Below are 22,661 nucleotides of genomic sequence, written 5' to 3' on the forward strand. Positions count from 1 at the left end.
GGGGAAAGAAACTTCTACAGAGCCTCAGAGATCTATGGAGCTGTAACAAATGTTTTAACACTACATCATCAGAGTTCCAAGAGAACAGTAAAAAGAGGGTGAAGCTGAAAAAAGTACTCAAAGAAACAGCAGCTAAACATTTTTCTAAGAAGCTGAGCAAACTCAAAAAGGATAAAACTAAAGCAAGCCACACAAAAACACATAATCAAACTTCTGCAAACAAAAGGTCTTGAAATAGCAAGAGAAAAAGAACATCTGATATGAGAAAAATCAGTTCAATGAAATGTTTTCATCAGAAACTATGGAGACCAGAAGTCAACGGTACAGTATTTTTCAACTGTTAAGAAAAAAAAATATCAGTGCAGAATCTTATATTCAGAGAAAATATCCCTCAGGAATATGAAGAAATTAAGACATTTTCAAGGGAAGAAAAACTGAGAGAATTTGTCACTAGCAGATCTACCTTAAAAGAATGGCTGAAGGAAGCTCTATATGATGCAGACCTACCTTAAAAGAATGGCTGAAGGAAGCTCTATATGAAGAAAGGAAATGATAAAAGAAGGAAACTTGAAACATCAGAAAGGGAGAAAAAACTTAGTAAACATACTTTATACTACAATACAGTACAATGGAATGTCCTTATTCTCTTGAGTTTTCTGAATTATGTTTGACAGTTGAAGCAAAAATTATAATGCTGTCTGATGTGGTTCTAATAAATATATTGTAGTGGATTATTTAATATAATTATATTATAGCCAGGCACAATGGCTTATGCCTGTAATCCCAGCATTTTGGGAGACCAAGGCACGTGGATCACCTGAGGTCAGGAGTTCAGGACCAGCCTGGTCATGTTGGTGAAACCCCATCTCTACTAAAAATACAAAAATTAGCCAGGCATGGTGGTGGGTATCTGTAGTCCCAGCTACTCGGGAGGATGAGGCAGGAGAATTGCTTGAACCTGGGAGGCAGAGGTTACAGTGAGCCAAGATCACACCACTGTACTCCAGTCTGGGCGACAGAGCAAGACTTTGTTTCAAAAAAAAAAAAAAAAAATTATTACAAACAAGGGAAGGTATTAGGGCATTACAAGAGGTAAGTTTTCTATACTTCACTGTAATTGGTACAATTACGATGCCACCAGAATGTGATAAGTTTTGCATATAATTTAATACCTAAGCAACAATTTTAAAAAGGGATATACTCAAAAGCACTGTAGATAAATCACAATGGAATTCTAAAAAACATTCATGTAACCCATAGGACTGTAAGAAAAAGAAAACAAAAAAAAGACAGAAAACAACAAAATTTAAGTCTTACCATATCAATAACTACCTTAAATGTGAATGGCATAAATATACAAAATAAATGAAATGTATTGACAGAATATGTTTAACCATGACCCAAATATATGTCATCTGTAATAAATTTACTTCAAAATAATTATATAAGCAAATTAAAAGCATAGAAAAAGATAATGTGGAAACATTAATCAAAAGACTTCAGTGCAAACAAAATTACCAGAGTCAGAGAGGAACATTATAGCATGATAATAAAAAAAGCCAGTCCACTAAGAAGATACAGCAATCTTAAATATATAAGCATCAAATAACAGAGCTGAAAAATATGTGCAACAGAATAATATAAATGAAAACAGGAATAGATAAATCTGCAATTATGGTTGGAGACTTCAATACCACTCTTTCAAAAACTGGTAGAACTACAGAAAAAATAAGCAAAGATATGGAATTCAACAGCACCATTAACCAACAGAATCTAATTGATATTTACAGAACACTCCATCCAGCAACACCAGAATATACATTGTTTTCAAGTGACTATGGAACACATACCAAAATAAACTATATCCTGGGCCAGAAAGCAAACCTCGACAATCTTTTAAAAATTGAAATCATACAGAGTGTTTTCTGACACACAAAACTAGAGATCAATGACAGAAAAATAAAAGGAAGATCACCAAACACTTGAAAACTAAACAATGCACATCTAAATAATCCACAGATCAAAGATAAAGTCTTAAGGGAAATTAAAAAGACAATGAAGAGTGCTGAGACAGAAATTAATAGCACTGTATGCACTTATTTAAAAACAGGAAGATCAACTCTCTAAGCTCACACATCAAGAAGGTAGAAAAGGAAGAGAAAAACCAAAAGTAAAAAGCCTAAACAAAAAGCAGGAAATAATTATAAGAATAAAACTCAATGAGAATACATATACTAAAACATTTCATTGTACACTATAAAGACATACAATTTTTTCAGTTAAAATCATTGGAGGAAAACATTAAGGTACTAAGAAAAGGAAAATAAGATAATAGTATGAACAGCTCAAAAACATAAGTTTGACAGCTTAGATGAAATGGACCATAACTCAAAAAACAAAGTACCACAATTCACTTAAAATGAAATAAATAGTTCTATAACTACTAAGAAATTTTTTTCTATAACTTAAAAACACCCATAAAAGAACTATTCAGGCCCAAATAATTTCACTGGAGAATTTTACCACGTTTTAATAGAGTAATTAACACCAATTCTACACAAAATCTTCCAGAAAATAGAGGAGAAGGGGGAATACTTCTCAATTCATTTTATGGAGCCGGAGTTACCCTGATACTAAAACTAGATCAAGACAGCACCAAACAAACCAAAAAATAAAATACAAAATTCCAATCTATTATTTTTTATGAATATAGACACTAAAGTTCTTAACAAAATATTGGCAAATAGAATATAGCAATATGTGAAAAGAATTGTGCACCATGACATAGTGGGGCTTAATCCAGGGATGCAAGGCTGGTTTAATCTCTGAAAATCAACCAATATAATCCACAGTATTAATAGGCTAAAGATGAAAAATCACATGTTTGTATCTTGGCAAAATTAAACACCATTTATGATTAAAACCTCTCAGAAAAATAGGAATAGAGAGAAACTTGTTCAACTTGATAACATCGATAAAAAACCTACAGCTAACATTATGCTTAATGATAAAAGACAGCGTGCATTCCTGCTAAGACAGAGGATTAGGCAATTATGTCTGCTTTCACTACTTTTATTTAGTGCAGTCTGCAGGTTCTAGCCAGTGCAATAAGACAAGAAAAATAAATAAAAGACATACAGATTGGAAAGGAAAAAAATGACTGTCCTTTTTCACAGATAACATGATTTCTATATAGAAAATTCCAACAAATCTGAAGAGAATTCCTGGAACTAATAAATGAGTTTAGCAAGGTCATAGGATATAAGATAAATTCAGAACTCAATTGTGTTTATATATGCTATCAATTAACATGTGAACACTGAAATTTAAAATGTACCATTTATATATACCTTTTAAAATACACCATTATATTGCTCAGAAAAATTAAATACTTACAGGTAAATCTAAGCACAACATATATAGGACTTGTATGCTGAAAATTGCAAAACATCAATGAAAAAAATAAAATTTAAATAAATGGAAAGACCTTGTTCATAGATTGAAAGACAGCATAGTAAAATGTCAATTCTGTACAGATTGTTATATAGGTTTAACACAATTCCTGTCAAAATCCCAGAAAGAGTTTTTTTTTTTTTTTTTTTTTTTTTAAGATATAGACAAAAGTGTTCTACAGTTTATATGGAAAGGTAAGAAACTGGGATAGCTAAAATGATTTTGAAAAAGAAGAATGAAGTGGGAGGAATCAAACTATCCTATTTCAGGATTTAATATACAGCTGTAGTAATCAAGACTGTGGTATTGGCAGAGAAATAGACATAGATCAGTTAAACAGAATAAATAGACCCTTAAAAATATGCCCAACTAATTTTTAACAAAGGTGTAAAAGCAATTCAGTGGAGAAAAGATAACCTTTTTAACAAATGGTTCTGAAGGAACTGGACATTCACAGGCAAAAAATGAATCTTAGCCCAAGTCGCACACCTTTTACAAAAGTTAAAGTGAGTCACAGACTTAAATGTGAAATATAAAAACATATCTCATTTAGGAAAAAACAGAAAAAAATCTTCATAAATCTAGGGCTAGGTGAGGTTCTTGATGACTCATAAAAGAAAAAGTAATAAATTGAACTTCATCAAAATTTAAAACTTTTTTGCACAAGACCCTGTTAAGAGAATGAAAATGCAAGCTATGAAATGGGAAAAATATTTGCAAATCACATATCTGACAAAGAACTGCTATCTAGAATATATAAATAATTTTCAGAACGCACCAGTAAACAAAATACATAATTAGAAAATAGGAAAAGTATGAACAGACATTTCACCAAAGAAGATAACCAGATGGCACATAAACACATGAAAACATATGTAACATCATTAGCCATAAGGGAAATGCAAATTTCAAGCATGAGATATTACTGTACTTCTATCAGAATACCTAAAATAAAGAATAGGAAAAATGCCACATGCTAGTAAAAAGGAGGAGAAACTACGTCACTCATACGTTGTTGGTAGGAATGTAAAATGGCATAGCCACTCTGGAAAGCAGCTTGACAGTTTCTTAAACAACTAAACATGCAACTACCATGTAACCCAGCAGTTTCACTTCTGGTCAGTCATACAGAGAAGTAAAAACTTATATTCACACAGAAACCTCTACAGAAATGTTCATAGTAGCTTTATTAATAATATCTCTAAACTGGAAACAAACCTGGATGTCCTTTCAACATCTATACTGTGGAATACTATACTACTCAGCAATAAAAGTTAACAAACTCTTAAAAATTAACAAACCCAGTGAATGAGATTGAGTGAAAATGCCGAATTCCAAAATATTACATGTGTGTGACTCATTTATATAACATTCTCAAAATGACAAAATTATAGAAATGCAGTACTGTTTAGTGGTTGCCAAGGCTTAGGGAAGGGGTGGGAGCAGGAGGGAAGAGGGTGTGACTATAAAAGGTCAACATGAGGGGTGGTTATGGCTGTGAAGATGTTCTTTATCTTGACTGGGTTAATGTTAGTATCACAGTTGTGATATTATACCATAGTTTTGCAGTTGTTACCATTTGGGGAAACTAGGTAAAGGGTGTAGAGGATCTCACTGTTACTAGTATTCTTTACAAATGTATGGGAATCTACAGTTATCTCAAAATAATAGGTGAAATTTTAAAAAAAGTTTAAAAACAAAAGGTCAACTGTTTTGATCAGAAACTTGGATCCAAAAGGAAATCCAGATACCCCAAATGAGAAAGTTAAGAAGGACTGGGGCAACATGGAGAAGAGAGATAACACTGACCTGGTTGGGAGGAAGATCAGGAAGGTTTCACAGAATTTATCACATTTGGATTGAGCCTTGAAGAATACCAGGCATCCAGGAGTAGAAGATAGGAAAAAATATGCAGACCAAGCTAAGGATGCACATTTTTCATTGTGCATGGTCAAAAGTTGTGGTGCTATGTCTCAAGGTATTATGAGGCAGTGAGATAGTTTGGAGCCTCCATCAAGGAGAACCTTGAGTAATGAGGGCTAAGTCTCAAATGCCAGGCTTTGAGTTAGAAATGAAATTAATTGATGATTCTATCAGGGAAGAGCAGTTACTCCAATGCACTTGACACACAGCTTCAGGAGCAGAGAGAGCAATGGCCTATTCCCAAGCCACTCAGGTAGGCCAAATAGGCATAGTAATTCAACAATCAGGATTCCTTGACAATTAGGTGGCATTCATGCTTTCATGTGTGGTGAGTTGCATGTTAGAGACAAAGAAAACAGGAAACGATGAAGTCCTGAATTGAGGAAATGGAAAATGGAATAGGAAAGACCAGATGGATAATGGAGACATTTCAGAGGACTTGGAGACTCCCAGATTAGGGAGAAGTCTGAGCTGATTCCAGATTTCTAGTTCAAGTTACTGGAGAAGGGACCAGGAGGTCCCTTCCTGAGATAGATACATGTGAAGATAAAAAGATGCAAAGGGGAGGGAGATAATGCATTGGGTTGAGACACATTAGGTGTAAGGTGATCCTGGCAGTGTCCAGAAAATAGTTGGTAATTTGGTTCTGCAGTTCAGGAGAAAGAGTCAGACTGAAGACATGGCATCAGAAGTTTGATGAGGCCACTTGAGTGAGAAGAGGTTCAAGGACAGAACACGGGAGAATATTGACTTTCATATTAGGGAAAGTGTTGAAAGTGGAGAGACCAGAGATGAGGAGAACATCTGTAAGACGGAACTCTAAAGTCTAGGATGGAGAGTCCCACAGATGAGGTTATCCATAGTAGAGTCCCAGAGTCACAAAGAGATCCTACAGGGTCAGACATGGGGAACGGGCATGGAATTTGATGCAGAAGGAACAGTCGTTGCAGGGAAGTAGGTGGCAGAAGTGAAGAGCTGCGTGAACAGTAAGGAATGGTGGCAGGGAGAGAGCAGGCAGCTGCGACTGGCTTTTCATTTTTCAATATAATTCTTAGTATTATTATGATTCTCCACCCATTAATTTTCTTGCACATGAAGAATTATTCTCTAGCATCATTTTTATCAACCTGTATGTTTATGAAGAAACTAAAACTAGCAGAACCGTGAAGAATAATTGAGCGGTGAGAAAACCTTTTATAAGGAAGTTGGACATTTGTAATGTCTCAATTCAAATCATCTTATGTATGTTTTGTTTAAATATAGTTTCTGTTATTAAAAACAATATTGGTGGGTAAATGAAAGTTTGCAATTTGGCTTTGGGTTACTTTTAAATTTCAGAACTAGATTATGAACTCTGTGTGCATGCGTGCACATGGGTGTGAATTTCATAAAAATTACATTTTCCAATTGTTGATGAAGTTCTCTTTTCCATTTCTGATTTTAGTTGAATGCCTGTGAATCTAATAGTAAAAGACTTTTGTTTCACAACCTCTGGGAATACCGTGTAGTTGCAGAATATGAGATTTTAGAGACTGAAACTAACCTGGTGGAAATTCAAATTCATCTTTTTATCTTTTAGATAAAAGCCTTTGAAATCCTTTTAGTGTGAAGTTATCAGCAGGCTTGATTCTCGTATTACCTCATTACTAACCCAAGGAGTTTTCAAAATGCATGGAGAACAATGCTCTGTGGCTGAAACTTGGTTTTTATCCTTACTCCAGTCCAGTGATAAGCCAAATGTGGCCCACCTAGTTCTACTTGGGAAATTCTGCCTGTTCACCCCAATATACTGTTGGAGATCACAAGATCACAACACATATAGAAGGTTCTCATAAATTGTGCACTGAAGAAACCTGTTCAACTTTGAGCATTTTCAAAACTTCTTAAACCACAGAACCTTTTTCCACATTAACATTTCATAACTCACCTAGGAGTTTTGTAAGGTAAGAAGTGAAATAAATGCTTTTGAGGGGTTGATGCTTCAGCACTGAGGTCTGTACTGCTGGAAGTGAGGGCAGTGTTCTCTGTATATTTTTGTTTCATGAATTGGACTGGGTGAAGTAAAAGAAAAAATTCTTACTGCACTGATCTCCCTTCTACCCCCAGAATGGCAAAACATCAGCTTACTAGGTATTAAGCTTTTGCATGTTTTCCTGAAAAATTATTTTCATCAGTTGTTGTATCTACTTTCATTCAATGGAATACGCTGTCCATTAATAAATGTATAAGATATTTTGTTAAAGATAGAAAAGTATGAACAAAGAAGTAGTCATATCAAGTTCACCAATTGTTATTTTAAGGCTTACTTAAAACAGGATAATTCACTACTTGGAGGAAAAGGCTAATTTCCAAAACTGCAGCTATGTAGTGATTTACTTATTCCATAAGCCTATGATCTTATCTGCTCGGATTTACATTTGGAGCAGTAAAACCTCTGGCAGCTGCTCTTAGCTGTCTGCATGAAGAGGAGACAGGAGATAAGAACATTCCTGATTTTATTGCTCTCTAGAACATTTGAAGTTGGGGTTGGGGTGGGAAAGATGAACCTATTGTGACCATAAAGCGTCCATCGAGTCTGATACCAAAGAAGTAAACCAGTCCTCTTAGAAGATGTGGTAAATCTCCCAGGCCACCGGCCTCCATTTTTCAAAACCTGTCAAAGGCTTAAAAAAGAGGAGAGCTGCTGCCTCATCTTCATCAGAAAAGCTATCACTCCAATGTTAACATAGTTTAGGGCTTTGGGAGAATTATTGCCAGGTAGAAAACTTTCAACTATTCTTATTGTGAGCTCCCCAGATGACCTTACCCTACTCCCAAAGAGCTCCGTAGGACCCTTAGCAACCTTGGAGCAAGTCTCAGCCCAATCCAACTAACAATTCCAGCCAGGATGCAGTGTGGGACAGCATTTAGGGGAGGGTGTTGACACACGCTCTGCCCAGGCACACCCACCAATAGCATCACCACTGGGAATGTGGCAGCTCTTAGTACGATTTAATTGGAAACCATTTGGGATTCCTGTCAGGTGAGGGTCTCTAGGAAGACTTAAAACCCCTGAGTTTTGATGACTTCCAGGATGTGCTAATGGGTCTGTATTAGCTCATTCTCAGGACCTAAAATTTTCTTATGCTTTCTTTTTTGGACATTAGTTCTTCAGTTAAAAGCTGCCAAAATCATGACAGAATCTGGTAGGGGGGATTTTTTATTGCCTAATAAATAATCTCATAGGAGGTCATAATTCCATATTAGCCACTAAATATCTGAAATGTATAAAGCATGCAAAGTTGGGTCCAAGATGTGGATGAAAAACAGCTCGGTGACATTTCTTAAGAATTATTCATTTTCTTTTTTAATGTGAAAGGAGAGCAAGAACATTCTCCTAAATCCCATACTTAGAAAGCTGAACATTGCCTGGAGGTCTTAAAGAATTACATTGACAAAGCCATTTTTCTTTAGTTTTTAAATTACACATAAAAAGTTCCCCCAAAGAATTTTGGAAGAAATCACAAGCTTTCAGATTCATTAGACATAGAAGGACCTCTGGAAACTCCCTTCATGGCCTTCATCTGTCGTCCTAGGAAGACACTGAAATCATGCTAGGGAGAAACGAAGCTCCTCAGTTTTGGAAAAATGTTCATTATTGTTTCAGTCTTCCTCTGTAATGCACCCTGGACCCAGCTATGCGCAATAGCACAAAGTTTTGAATTGTTCCGCTCTTGTGAATAGCTGCTTCCCCCAACACACACACACACACACACACACACACACACACACACACACACACGCCAGCCACTGCTGTAGTGTTTTATCTCCTTGAGGACCGCTGTTATCTGCCTAACTCATTTTAACCCTGAGTTCTTTGAACCTCTTTGTCCTTTCATCTTCCTTAAAATTGCTATGACTTATACCTCTTAAGTCATCCCCCCCAAACCACTCATCCCCTAAAAATAAAAATCAGTCCAGTGGCAAAATTTGTTGAAAGGCAAGGAGAAACCATTGTGTCTTGGTTTATGGGAATAATGCTGGGCAGAGAAATCTTTATTCTTTGAAGACTGTCCTCCTACCATGGCACAGTGGAGCTCTCCAAGGAGGTCTTTGGGGGTGGACATAAACTCAAAGCAATGCACATCTTATGTGCTATTAGGTCTTTTCTGAAATGATAATGCTGACACTCCTGTTATTTTCCTTTTAGGCAGGTTGGGCCAACATTTCCCATCTCAAATAAAATATATTTTCTCTGTTGACAGAGACCAGATACTGCTACACTCAGCACACAATGGAAGTCACAGGAAACAGCATCTCAGTCACCAAACGCTGCGTCCCGCTGGAAGAGTGCTTATCCACTGGCTGCAGAGACTCCGAGCATGAAGGCCACAAGGTCTGGGCAACAGAGCAAGTGACCAGTACTACATAGCCAGCTGCTTTTCTTCAGACATCTGCCAGTAATCATGAGCAGATTCTTATTCCCCCATGAAGGCTGCCTTTTGACTGTCTTTATGAAAAGACTCTTCCTTTCGTGTTTGCTCTAAAAGAATACACATATATACCAGAGCATAGGACAACTGATATAAATTGTGTAAACACACATCAAGAGGGTATTCAGTGTTATTGTAAACCCTTTCTTCACTCAGAGGAAAGTAATAAAGCTACTAGAAAAAAGAGGAGCGAGGGACCAGTTATGCCCATCACGGTGAAGCTTTGCAGATGTACCCTGTTCATTCATCACAAGGGGACTGAGGCAATTCAGCTTTGATAACTTTCTGTAAAGTAGGGCTCATATTGTGACTGGGATGTCTGTTTGGCGAGGGTCCGTTGGCTCTTGAGTCATTAGGTGACAAGAGACCCATCTTGTGTGTTTGCTTAAGCTTTTTCGCCTGGTACCTGTAGAAGCCTGTATACGGAAACACCTGGTGCCTATGTACAGAAGCGCTCAGTGTAAAATGAGCTTGGGAGGTAGCCTTGAAGGGCCATATAAAGATCACAGAAAGGCAGCCTCGCCTTCCTGCTGTCTGTACCTGTGACCTTAACATATCAGGCCTTGGCCTTTATTTAGCAGCTGAACACTTCTCCTGCAGGTGGCCTTCCTGCTGGTTTGGGCAATGTCCACTCTCAATACCTGGGAACAGCACTGTCAGTAAGGGCTTCTTTTTCTTAAGGCAGACACCTAATTTTCAAGCAACCTCTTGAATACACTAATAATTAAAATTTTAAATATAATCTGCCTACTCTGCTCCTGGTTCAAACTGAGTAAAACCAAAGGCTTTCCCTGACCTCTCCAGCAAATTGGACTTGATTCTGAGGAGTTACTGTGGCCTCTTTACTAAGGAGAAAGTTAAGGATTAGAGAAGTTGGGTCATATGCTCAGTCACACAGCTGGTAAGTAACAGGCACAGAATTCCAACTCACCTCTGGTTTGGAATCTATCTCTGCAATATTATAGTGTCTTCCTGGCACATGTCAACTGTGACTAAAGACTCAAATCCCTGCAGGATAATGACTGTATAGAATATTATTAATAACCATCCCATGACTAGGAATCACCTGGGAATCTTGTTAAAATGTAGTTCTAATTCTCCGTCTGGGGCAAGGTTTGAGATTGTGCACTTGTAACAAACTCCCAGCTGATGTTGGAGCTGCTGGTCTATACTTTGTGTAGCCCCAAGACAATTTTTGCACTAACTCTGTGGGTTTCTTTCTTTCTTATGATCTACAAGTAAGGTGGTGTAAAGCAGGAATAGCTGCATGAATGAAAACCCTTCAAACATTAACTCACCCAATGAGAATGGAGACACTTATGCAAACAGTTCTATGAAAGTCAGTACACAAGTTGAAATTACCTGGGTTGTTGCCACTTGACTCTCACTTGAAAACTTAGCAAATGAAGGCTTACCCTCTCTTCCTCAAGTAGTCAGAAAGAGCCTCATGGAAAAAGGACGAGTTTCCTTATTCCCATTTTAAGGGCGAAATAACTGAGGCCCAGGAAGGCTACACACCTTTCTAAGAATCGTATGAGTAGGGGGGTGTCAGAAACAAAACCTAGATCTCTTTTTTTTTTTTTTTTTTTTTGAGATGGAGTCTCGCTCTGTCGCCCGGGCTGGAGTGCAGTGGCCGGATCTCAGCTCACTGCAAGCTCCGCCTCCCAGGTTTACGCCATTCTCCTGCCTCAGCCTCCCGAATAGCTGGGACTACAGGCGCCCGCCACCTCGCCAGGCTAGTTTTTTGTATTTTTTTAGTAGAGACGGGGTTTCACCGTGTTAGCCAGGATGGTCTCGATCTCCTGACCTCGTGATTCGCCCACCTCAGCCTCCCAGAGTGCTGGGATTACAGGCTTGAGCCACCGCGCCCGGCCACCTAGATCTCTTGAAGTTTAGCCTGGGGAGTTTTCCTGTTGACCAGATTGCTTCTAGATGAAATATTATCCCCAGCCTTCCTGAACATAGAGTTGGCATCTCCTTCATAGATCAGGTAATTTTGACTTGCATCTTGCCATGTGGGTGACAGTTCCTTCAAAAACCCTGCCTCCTTCCAAGACATGCTGGCTTCTCATTATCTTTTTTTCTTCCTTTCTTTCAGGTCTGCACTTCTTGTTGTGAAGGAAATATCTGTAACTTGCCGCTGCCCCGAAATGAAACTGATGCCACATTTGCCACGACGTCACCTATAAATCAGACAAACAGGCACCCACGCTGTATGTCAGTGATAGTGTCCTGCTTGTGGTTGTGGTTAGGGCTCATGTTATAGCAGCTCAGTGGCTCCATGTGTTAATAGCGATCCGTGGGGATCTCAATGGTCCACAGTCCTGCATGAGTCATTGGCCTGACAGTAATTACACACATGTGACACAACACTCTTGGAGGTCATCACAGCCAAGCATTGCCACTTACCATGAGGAATAAATGTTGCTTCATTGTAGCCATTTTGAGTCTAACCAGGACCCATCAAAGCCTTCTCTCAGTACAGCCCAAGTTCCATACCATAAACCCTTGTTTTCATTCCAAGAAGTAGTTCTGCATTTATCGAGATCTGGGGTTCTTAATTTGGAAGAATACGTGCATGAAATGCAGTAGGTCCTGAGACTCTTAAGATATTAGGAGTATGTTATAGGGGCATGTATAGATGTGGGCTTTTCTGGAGAAAAGTAAAGAACCATTGATTTAAATATAATCATGAATTCATTTGTAGCTTTAGAATTTTAAAACATTGACTCCAAAACGAATGGACTGTTTCCTTGGAAATTCTGACTGAGTCCCTGGAAGAGTAGTAATTCCAACAATTCCAGCCATTTGTTCAATTAATTTTCTTAACATTCTTCTCCCAGTGCTGGGAATTACATTCCCTCTGTTCCGTGCAGAAGACAAAAAGGCAATCATAAAAGTTCATTACATTTGTGGGGGTGCCTGGAGGAGGATTTTCCCCAACTTAATGGAGCCAATGTCCATAAAGTGGCTGTGTTATAATATATTCTTCATATAATATACTTCATGTAATTGGTGAGATCGGCCTTCTCCTTGACTTGGCACCTAATTCTGCTTCATGAGATCCTAGATTCCACCTGAGTCAATTGTGTCCAGAGCCCCAAACCAGGATGGAGTTGTTTTCCCCAGATATGGGGCTCTATTCAGCCATAGGTAATCTAGACAGAGGATTTCAGAATGAAAGGAAAATGTGTGGAGATGAGTCCTAGTTCATTCTGAGGGCCAACTAAGTGGCTCAGCCAGCTTCTTACTCCGTCGGCAGTTCGTACTGCCAAAGAGCTCCCACTTCCAAATCCCCAGTGACTTTATGGAGAAGAATCTGCATTAAATTGTCTTTAGAATGATAGGGAAGCAAGGCATAAAATGCGATGATGAGGAGAAAGTAGACCAGTGGGGTGATTGCAAGACTCACAAGGAGACTCAATGGGAAATTTTTATTTCTTTTAGATATTATTTTTGAAGTAGATGGTAAAGTTTTTGTCATCCTTCCTGTATTTTTTGTACCCCAAGTTATGATTTTTCTTCTTCCTTGTAAATAATTTAAACAGTATTTATTTTTGTAAGGCATAACTAGAAACTAAAATATATTCTAAAAAATTCATTATTCTGAACAAAGTGATCAAATTAGAATACATATTTTTCAACAGTGGTAGAGCTTTTAATATATGTTTATTGAAAGTTATCTATAATACTTGCACCAGTGTTGAAAAAGTTAACATGTGAGCAAGAGCAATATGTCTCAAGGATTTTTCTCATGGTTTCCTCAGTGATGGTGTCCAGGAATCATTCAGGTGGTGACCATCACTGGTCTAAGTTTCTGTGCAGGGTTTTGGGATGTGTTTGTGTGAAACTTGGTAGAACCATGGCTAATAAAGAGGACAGTGTTGTCAGGGTCCATCTGCCCTCCATAGAAAAATGTCTCTGGCTCATAAAATGAGACTCCCTCAGGGACTAAATATGAACTGACAGCAGTAACTCTGATACAAAATAATCTAAATTGCATCAAATGGCCTTAATTCAGAGTTTGTTAGGCTTATCAATATGTTACTTTTAATTGGGGTAGGAAAGTAGAGGGAGAGAAAGCAAGACATTTATTAAGCACCTCATATGTGCCAGGCACTATGCTAAGCACTTTACATAAGTTAGGATTAATCCCTGCAAGAATCCTATAAGGAATGTTACTAGTATTTCCACTTTCCAAATGGAGGTACCAAAACTCAAACACAATGTTGTGAAGCCGTTTCCTTCAGATTTAGGTTATGTGGGATGAGGTGGGATTGAAGAGGAAAGGTGGAATTATCCCCGTAGAAATACTTTCAGGCCTGACTTTATGGGAATTCATCTATCTTATCATGTGGAGTTTATCTCGCCCTGCTGTTGCAGGATGCCATTTGCATGTGTCCCCAGATGATGTTTTTTCTTTGGGGAGTAGGGGTTTGGCTTCCTCATTCATCCCTCTTGCTAAAAGAGGAGATAGTTGATGTTGCATCTAAAGATGCTATAAGACAATGAAAAATTGATGTTGTACATACCTGCAAGTACCATTTTTGTGCATGATTACACTCCACTGACATCTTCCAAGTACTGCATGTGATTGAATAAGAAACAAGAAAGTGACCACACCAAAGCCCCCCTGGCTGATGTACGGGGATCAGTTCCACAGTGGTGCAGATTCAACTGCCACCCAGGGAGTGCTTGCAGACTCTGCATAGATGTTGCTGCGTGCATCCCATGTGCCTGTCAGAATGGCTTGTGTTTAATTCTCTTGAAAGAAAGTGATTTGCTCACTATCTCCAGCCTCAAGGAGCCAAGGGAGGTCATTCACATGGAAGGTCCAGGACTGGTCAGCCATCTGACTTTTCTAACACATTAAATTCTCCATTAAATTTCACCATTGGTAATGGCTTAAGTGTAAAGAGCCATGATGTGTATATTAAGCTATGTGCCACATATTTATTTTTAGACCCTCCACAGCATTCATGTCAATATGGGATTAATGCCTAAACTTTGTAAATATTGTACATTTTGTAAATCAATAATAAAGGTTTTGAGTGTCTCTTACCAGGCTCCTCCCTGCAAATGCAAATGTCAATCAATGATTAATGCACCCAGGTTATGTACAAGGCACTGGGCTTATTAGCACCACAGGGAACTTGCTTCCGGAGGCTCGCTTTCTAGTTGTATAGACAAGAATACACGCATGAGAAGATAGAACACAATTCACCAATGCCAAATGATTCATACAGTCTGTTTACTGCAGAAAATAAAAGAAGGAAAGACGACCAGACTTTTCAATAAGGTCTACAGCTTCCCAAGAGCATGTCTTTGTTAAATCAGGAAATATAAAAATTATGTGTGTGTATGTGTAAATATACCACCCTATTAACTATTTTTAAATCTTACTCTATTTTGGGGGTTGTGTTAATGATAATACACCAGAAAAGATTTCCTCTTGATGGTTTCTCCTGCAACAGGAAACAAATATTGGAATAGTGTACATGTCATTTTTATCTATATAATGAATTTATTATATTTTTCTTAGTGAAGTGATAGACATCAAAAGCAAGCTTGAAAAATGTCAGCTTGTTGGTGATTCCTGATTATTCTCCTCCTCCTTGTTTTTGTTTTGTTTTGTTTTGTTTGAGACAGCAGGGTCTTGCTCTGTTGCCCAGGCTGGGATGCAGTGTCACCATCATGGCTCACTGCAGCCTCAAACTCCTGGGCTCAAGTGATAATCCTCCTGCCTCAGCCTTCCGAGTAGCTTGGACTACAGTATAGGCATGTGCCACCACACCTGGCTAGGTTTTAATGACATTTCTTGCAGAGATAGAATCCAACTATGTTGCCCAGCCTGGCCTCAAACTCTGAGGCTCAAGCAATCCTCCCACCTCAGCCTCCCAAAGTTCTAGGATTATACATGTGGCCACTGTGCCCAACCTCTGGTTGTTCATTAATTACTTATGTTTTGAAATTTCCAGGGAAATCTTTTCCACAAATTAATATGTTTTCTCTTGGTCTGAATCAGTGACACAGTTGGTCACTGATGCTCCTTAAAAGTGTGGTACTTACGTGAAGATAGCTCTTATTGCTGATCTCCGTGAATAGTTATGTCTGTTTAATGTCAATGGTACTGCAGGTGGACTGTGCTTTTAGAAAATTTGATTTTGAAGATACAGACTTACATGTTTACTTAATGTGGGTTTTTTGTTTGTTTGAGACAGAGTCTCGCTCTTGTCACCAGGCTGGAGTGCAATGGCGCAGTCTCACACTTACTGAGACTCCTGCCTCGGCCTCCCGAGTAGCTGGGATTACAGGTGTCCACCACCACACCCAGCTAATTTTTGTGTTTTTAGTAGAGACAGGGTTTCACCATGTTGGCCAGGATGGTCTCGATCTCCTGACCTCATGATCCACCTGGCTCAGCCTCCCAAAGGAGTTTTAAAGAAATTCTTCACTTTATAAATGTATTTCATATCCCTTTCCTAACACATTTATTTTATTTACAAACAAGATTTAGGGCATGCCAGCTCTGTAAAAGTTAGAAGTGCTGCCTTGGCTGTGTTACAGTATCTTTTATCTGAAATACTTAAAGAGTGCTTACAAATGTTTTTATATCTTTAACTTACCTACTAGGAGTGAAGTACATGAAAACACTGAGAATCTGTTTTAAATTCTCGTCATAACCGGGGGCACTTGAACTTAAAGATTCAGATATTTTTCTAAGATTGCACCTGAACTTGGGGCAGGAGTAAGGCATGGACATGAAGCATCATGACTACCTTGGGGCACTCTTCACTAGAGTCTACTGAAAACAGGCCTATGATTTAAAAAAAATAAACATTTCTGACATAATTTGATGTTACAAAACCAATGCGGATTTCCAAAATGTCTTTCAAATGAAGCCTTCACTTTCAGCAGTTACTCTCTCTAGCTATTTAAAAAAATTATGGCCTGTCTCATTAGCAATTACTATTGTCTTGCTGTTTATTGTCTTTGACAAATTTTAACTCCATTGCAGTTGCTGGAATTGGATTGGGGGACCTCTACATAACTGTATTTTAAACTGGGTAAAGACCTAAAATCTAGAGCCTAAGAAATTTATCTGGGGTCCTCTTTTCTATTACTCCAAAAGAATAATTTTTGTATATGACTATTTGCAAAGCACTTTTATATACCTTGCTTCAGTTGATCAGCATGACCCCATTTATAGCTTTCATAGCTAAAGCTTTGGAGTGATTTTGGGAGGCCCCACTGGTAGTTTATACTACAAGGATTTTGATCCCTGATCCAGGACTCTGTTCCACACACACACACACACACACACACACACGTCACCAGGGTGACATGCATAATGGCCTCATCCTTCTCTGGCACTTTTACTAGAAAGCCATTTCTCAGGTCACAAAGAGTAAGTAGAACCTTAGAAAACATCTGTTTTCTAGATAGTCTACCCCCTTAGATTTATACAGGAGAGAAAAGAACCCTAGAGAACCCAGATCATTTGTCTCTGAGAATGACACATTGCTTGTGTTAAAAGATAAAGCTCATCAAAATGTCCCTTCTTTGATGCTCAGAGTAATTTAAGACATGGGTGATAGAAAACAATTTAGAGACCTCCTCTCCCTTTACTGTGGGATTGGCAGTCTCATGAGGACCATCATGGTAGTGAAGGGTAGAGAATAAAAGGGCGAGGTTTTGCAGGACAGCAAGCTAGCCTAATGGAAACAGACTTTTTCATTCTCATTTGAGAAGAAAAATATTCTGGGAAAATAATCATTTTCAGAATTATAGCCTAAAAAGGTAGAATGATGTGTCTAAATTAGACCTTATCAGTTATTCAGAAGTGGTTTTCTCGGGGTTTATGGCATGTCCCATGTCAGAAACTGGCCTCCCAAAACCATGTGTTGTCTCTATGCTCAGAGTTCAGGCCTCCATTGATGTCCTGGGGTGGTGACAGGGCTTGTGTTGTCAAAGTGGGAAAAAGTGTATCTGAAAAGCAACTGTTGGATTTAGGCAAAATGAACAAAATGCCACCAGGATGTAGCCATGATGCAAAGAGAGGGGCTAAAAATAAGCCATGCTCTCAATAAATCCATTCATCTTTGAGAAGAATTCAAAATAGACTTAGTGTCTTGCTGCTCTTCCATCTCCAGAGGAGCGTGACTGGGTCCCATGGAGTTTGCACCCAGAGTCTGAGCACATGCCGTCACCCCCCCCCCCCCCCACTGGTGTGCCCCTGGCGATGGCTGGTGGTGCAGCTTCACAGCTACCTGCTGGCTAAGCTTTCCCCTGACCCTAGTTTCTCCCAACCATAAAAAAGGTCTGTGAACAGCGAGCAACCCACATCACACAGTGGCATGTGAAGACCAGTTGTTTGGGGAGAGGGATCATGCTTGAGAAGCTTGGCACTGAGGTGCTTTGGGTGGAAAGGGGCTGAGTAGATGTCAGTGGTGGGAGAGAACACTTCTGGACTCACTCATGACTCAGCCTGGCTCAGTCCTGGCACATGTCGGCACTGGGTTTGTCCCTGCCTTTAAAGGCTTTAAACACTCAAAGGGTTGGGCCCATCCTTGACTTTAATATGTTTAATTACTTAATAACCTTGTGTATGTTTTGCCACCTCCCTAAATACCAAGTGTGCTGTGTAGAAACACATCCTCCTTGATGTGAGACAGCCTGAGACCACATGAGATGTACCATCAGACCTCCCATGAATGCCTTTTCTTTAAAGTCATCTTGAAAAAACTGAAAGGTCAGCCAGGCATGGTGGCTCACACCTATAATACCAGCACTTTGGGAGACCGAGGAGGGCAGATCACCTGAGGTCAGGAGTTCGAGACCAGCCTGGCCAACATGGCAAAACACTGTCTCTACTAGAAAAACAAACAAACAAAAAAATTAGCCAGGCATGGTGGGACACACCTGTAATCCCAGCTGCTTGGGAGGCTGAGGCAGGAGAATCGCTTGAACCTGGGAGGCAGAGGTTGCAGTGAGCCGAGATTGTGCCACTGCACTCCATCCTGGGCAACAGAGCAAGACACTGTCTTAAAAAAAACAAAAACAAAAACGAACAAAAACAAAAAAACCCTGAAAGGCCTATTTGGAGTATTTAGGAAGAAAAACATAGTGGATGTTTCAGCCAGGATAGATCTGAGGATCTTAAAAACAACCAGAGTATAGGTCTGGCTTCAGATTAGAGGTGAGAGAAGATTCCCCAGGGAAAATAATATTTAATCCAATACTTGGAAAATGAGAATGTCAGACTAGTGAAAAGAGTCCCCTTCTCAGACAAGCATCAAAAGGTCACGGATGTGGATTTTAGGAAAGCTGTGACGTCAGTCTTGAGAGAAATCGGTAATTAGCTGTAGGTAAATATAACTTGCCAATAGACTCATCCGTGATTAATTTTTATAGATTGGTCTTCACTAAGGCTGCTTCTGTGATTATTATTGTTCATCTTTGATGGTTGTTGCCCTTCCAGTTTGTTAGCTAGTATCTGCCTGTTAGAATCACCTGGGGGTAGGGGAGCTTTCAAAAACTACCTGATGTTTTTAGAGCACTCCAGACCAACTTGATTAGCTGGGCTCATAACCACTTTAATTTTAAAGACAGTGGGACAGCGAGGGTTTCTCTACATACTCACCTTGAGAATTCTGGAGTACCAAGGCAGCCTACTAGGAATATGATTTTCACTAGGGTCCTCAGAGCCCCTGTTCAGTGGTTCTAGCCACTGAACAAATAGGGTAGACAAATACCCAAATTCTCAGAAGACAGGGAATTCACCTTTTGGTATATAGAGATGTGTGTATGTGTGTGTGTGTGTGTGTGTTTGTGTGTGTTTTAAAGACAGGGTCTCAACTCTGTTGCCCAGGTTAGAGTACAGTGACACAATCATGTCTCACTGCAGCCTCCAATTCCTGGGCTCAAATGATCCACCTGCCTCAGCCTCTTGAGTAGCTAGAACTACAGGTGTGTGCCACCACACCTGGCTAACTTTTTACTTTTTTGTAGAGATGGGGTCTTCCTGTATTGCCCAGACTGGTCAAAAACTCCTGACCTCAAGTGATCTGCCAGCCTCAGCCTCCCAATGTGCTGGAATTACGGGAGTGAAGCACTGCACTTGGCTCTGGAAATGAACATTTGATTCAGTCTAGGAAATGCCTCTTTTGAGCATAACTCTGGATACTTTTACTTTATTTTTCCACCTGCTACCTGGGGCATTTTACCCCTGGTACTTACTCGAAGGGAATAATAAAGTTGAAAGAACTGGATCTGTCCCACCCACATTCACACATCATAAAAGCAAAACAAAGGAAAATTGACCTAAAACCTACTTCTCCATCCAGCTACCCCCTCTCTTTAGTACTCTCTACAGCCAAACCTCTTGAAAGACTTTTGTGCTCACTGACCCCATTTCCTCACAATCCACCCACTCATTATACCACTCCAGTCTGTCCTCGGGCTTCACAGTGAATTCACCGAATTCACTAATGAAGGACAAGTTGCTCAGCCAAACAGTCACTTCTCAGTCCTCTCCTCACCTAACTTCTCAGCTTCGTTCAACACTTCGCCTAGTTCCTCCTTCTTGAAATACTTCCATTAACTTCCATGAACCACCCACTCCTAGGAGCTTTCCTACTTAGAAAACCTGCTTTCTTTCTATACAAATTTAAATGTCAGAGTTCCTCAAAGTTTGTTGCTAAGATTCCTCTCCATTCTATAATCTTTCCTGGTTGATTCCTCCTTACCTGTTATTTAAGTTTCCAGCCATTCGTCAGTGACTGACAAATAATCTCTCCCCGTCAGATTCCTTATATGAATTCTAGAATGCTCTCCGCAAATCATCTACTCAACACTTCATTTGTATGACTCCTCAAACTCAAGCACCTCAAATGCAAGAGTGACCAAAACCAAATGTATCATCCACACTCAGGCTCACCTCGTCTAGTGTCCCCATCTCAGTGAACAGCATTGACATCTAGTTGTGTGGACCAGAAACCTGGGTTTCTCCTTCACACTTCCCTCTACTTCACCTCCCAGGTCTAATCTGTCACATCCTGTCCATTTTTTCTCTTTCAAGTCTACCCACTCCTTTCCATGTCCACTTCCACCCCTCTGGTCCCAGCTATGATCACATCTTTCCCAGCATCCTTACTGATCTCACCCATCCTTTCTTGCCCTATTTCAATCCATTTTTCATAGCCAGAAGTAGATTTTAAAATGCAAACCTGATTAAGTTACCCATCTACTTAATACCATTCAAGAATTTCACATTGTTCATGGGGTGGAAAACAAGCCCTCCCTATGGGCCAGCAAGTCCCCCTGCACTGGCCACACAGCCTTCCTCCATGGTGTCATGCCTGTTACATGCCCTTTGACTTGAAAGGTACCTGCCACTCTGTTTTTATTCTTTTCTTTTCTTTCTTTTCTTCTTCTTTTTTTTTTTTTTTTTTTTTTTTTTCGGTTTTTTTTTTTTTGAGACGGAGTTTCACTCTTGTCGCCTAGGCTGGAATGCAATGGCTCACTGCAACCTCCGCCTCCCGGATTCAAGTGATTCTTCTGCCTCAGCCTCCCAGGTAGCAGGGATTACAGGCATGCACCACCACATCCGGCTAACTTTTGTCTTTTTAGTAGAGACAGGGTTTCACCATGTTAGGCTGGTCTCAAACTCTTGACCTCAGGTGATCAGCCCGCCTCTGCCTCCCAAAGTGCTGGGATTACAGGCGTGAGCCACCGCACCCAGCCTCTGTTTTTCTTTGAACACTGTGCTTCCTCCAGCCTCAGCTGTTTGCACAGTGTTCTTTCCTCTGCCAGGTGTACTCTTCACCCTCTCTCCATTGACCCCCTTTATACCTTCCATATCTCAGCTCATTATCACTTCCTCAAGAACATCTTCCCTGACACCCCCAAATTAGATCAAGTCCCCTTGTTGCCCACTCTTATGCGACCCTGAACTTTCCCTTCACAGTGCTTTTCAGTTTGTCTTCATGTGTGTGTGGGGTGTTTGTGTCTGTAATATCAGTGCCTGGCTCTCCTTCTAGCTCTAAGTTCCATGGGGCCAGGACCATTGTCTGCTTTGCTCATCACTTGCAGTGGTATTGCCGTGCACCACCCAGATTTCCCTTCAGGAATGATTGTTTCCTCGCTGTTGGGGGAGCGTTGCCCCAGCAGCCCTCTGATCGTAGTCCTCCTCGTGAAGCCATGGGGCTGAAGAGAGTTGCCTCACCCAAGGCCATGCCCCCTTCCCTAGGCAGCCCCTACATGCAGCAGTCATGGAGCAAAGTAAGAATATAAAGGCCCAGCCCCCATCACCTCCCTTGGACACCTTTGAAGGTATATCCCATCTTCAGAGCTCACGTGGGGTTCACTGAGACTTCATTGCAGCCCAGCTCCCCTCTCTGTTCAAGCCTGCATCTGTCACCTCCCTTCCACAAGTGTCGATACCAAGAACAGTCCCTAATCTCTTGCACACTAATCTCCATCTCAGAGCCTTCTTCTCAAGAGTCCTGACCTATAGCAATACATATTCCCAGCATGGAGAACAGTGCCTGGAACATAGGAGGTGCTCTGTAAACATGTGAAGTAGACCCATAAAATGAGGAAGAAAGAGTATGGGACAATCTCAAAACATCACAGCTAGTAAGTAACACAGCAAGAGTTAAAATTGAGGTCATGTTTCTGCTAGTCCTGGCCTACTTCTGACACATCTTCATATATTTAAGTTTGCACTAAAAAATGTATAATGTCAAATGCTGTAAAACTAGCATCTCTTTCTGGTTGCCACATAAATTGTTAAAGCTCTTTCACAAAGCA

General features: G+C 39.8%; 1 protein-coding gene across 3 annotated transcripts in view; it reads left to right on the top strand.

The window, feature by feature from the left end:
* The window catches only part of LYPD6 (LY6/PLAUR domain containing 6), a 166,575-nt gene that overhangs the window by 135,061 nt on the left and 8,853 nt on the right, over positions 1 to 22,661 (top strand). For 2 of the 3 annotated variants that reach the window (XM_009182208.3, XM_021923590.2), the window contains 2 exons: positions 9,621 to 9,751; positions 11,947 to 15,405. In XM_009182208.3, coding sequence (XP_009180472.1) covers positions 9,621 to 9,751; positions 11,947 to 12,114 — 299 coding nt within the window. In that variant the 3' untranslated portion in view covers positions 12,115 to 15,405. Of the gene's footprint in view, positions 1 to 9,620; positions 9,752 to 11,946; positions 15,406 to 22,661 lie in introns of those variants that run through there. The other variant, XM_009182209.4, reaches the window with a different exon arrangement.

Source organism: Papio anubis, chromosome 10 (genome assembly GCF_008728515.1).
Source record: "Papio anubis isolate 15944 chromosome 10, Panubis1.0, whole genome shotgun sequence".
Lineage (NCBI taxonomy): Eukaryota > Metazoa > Chordata > Mammalia > Primates > Cercopithecidae > Papio > Papio anubis.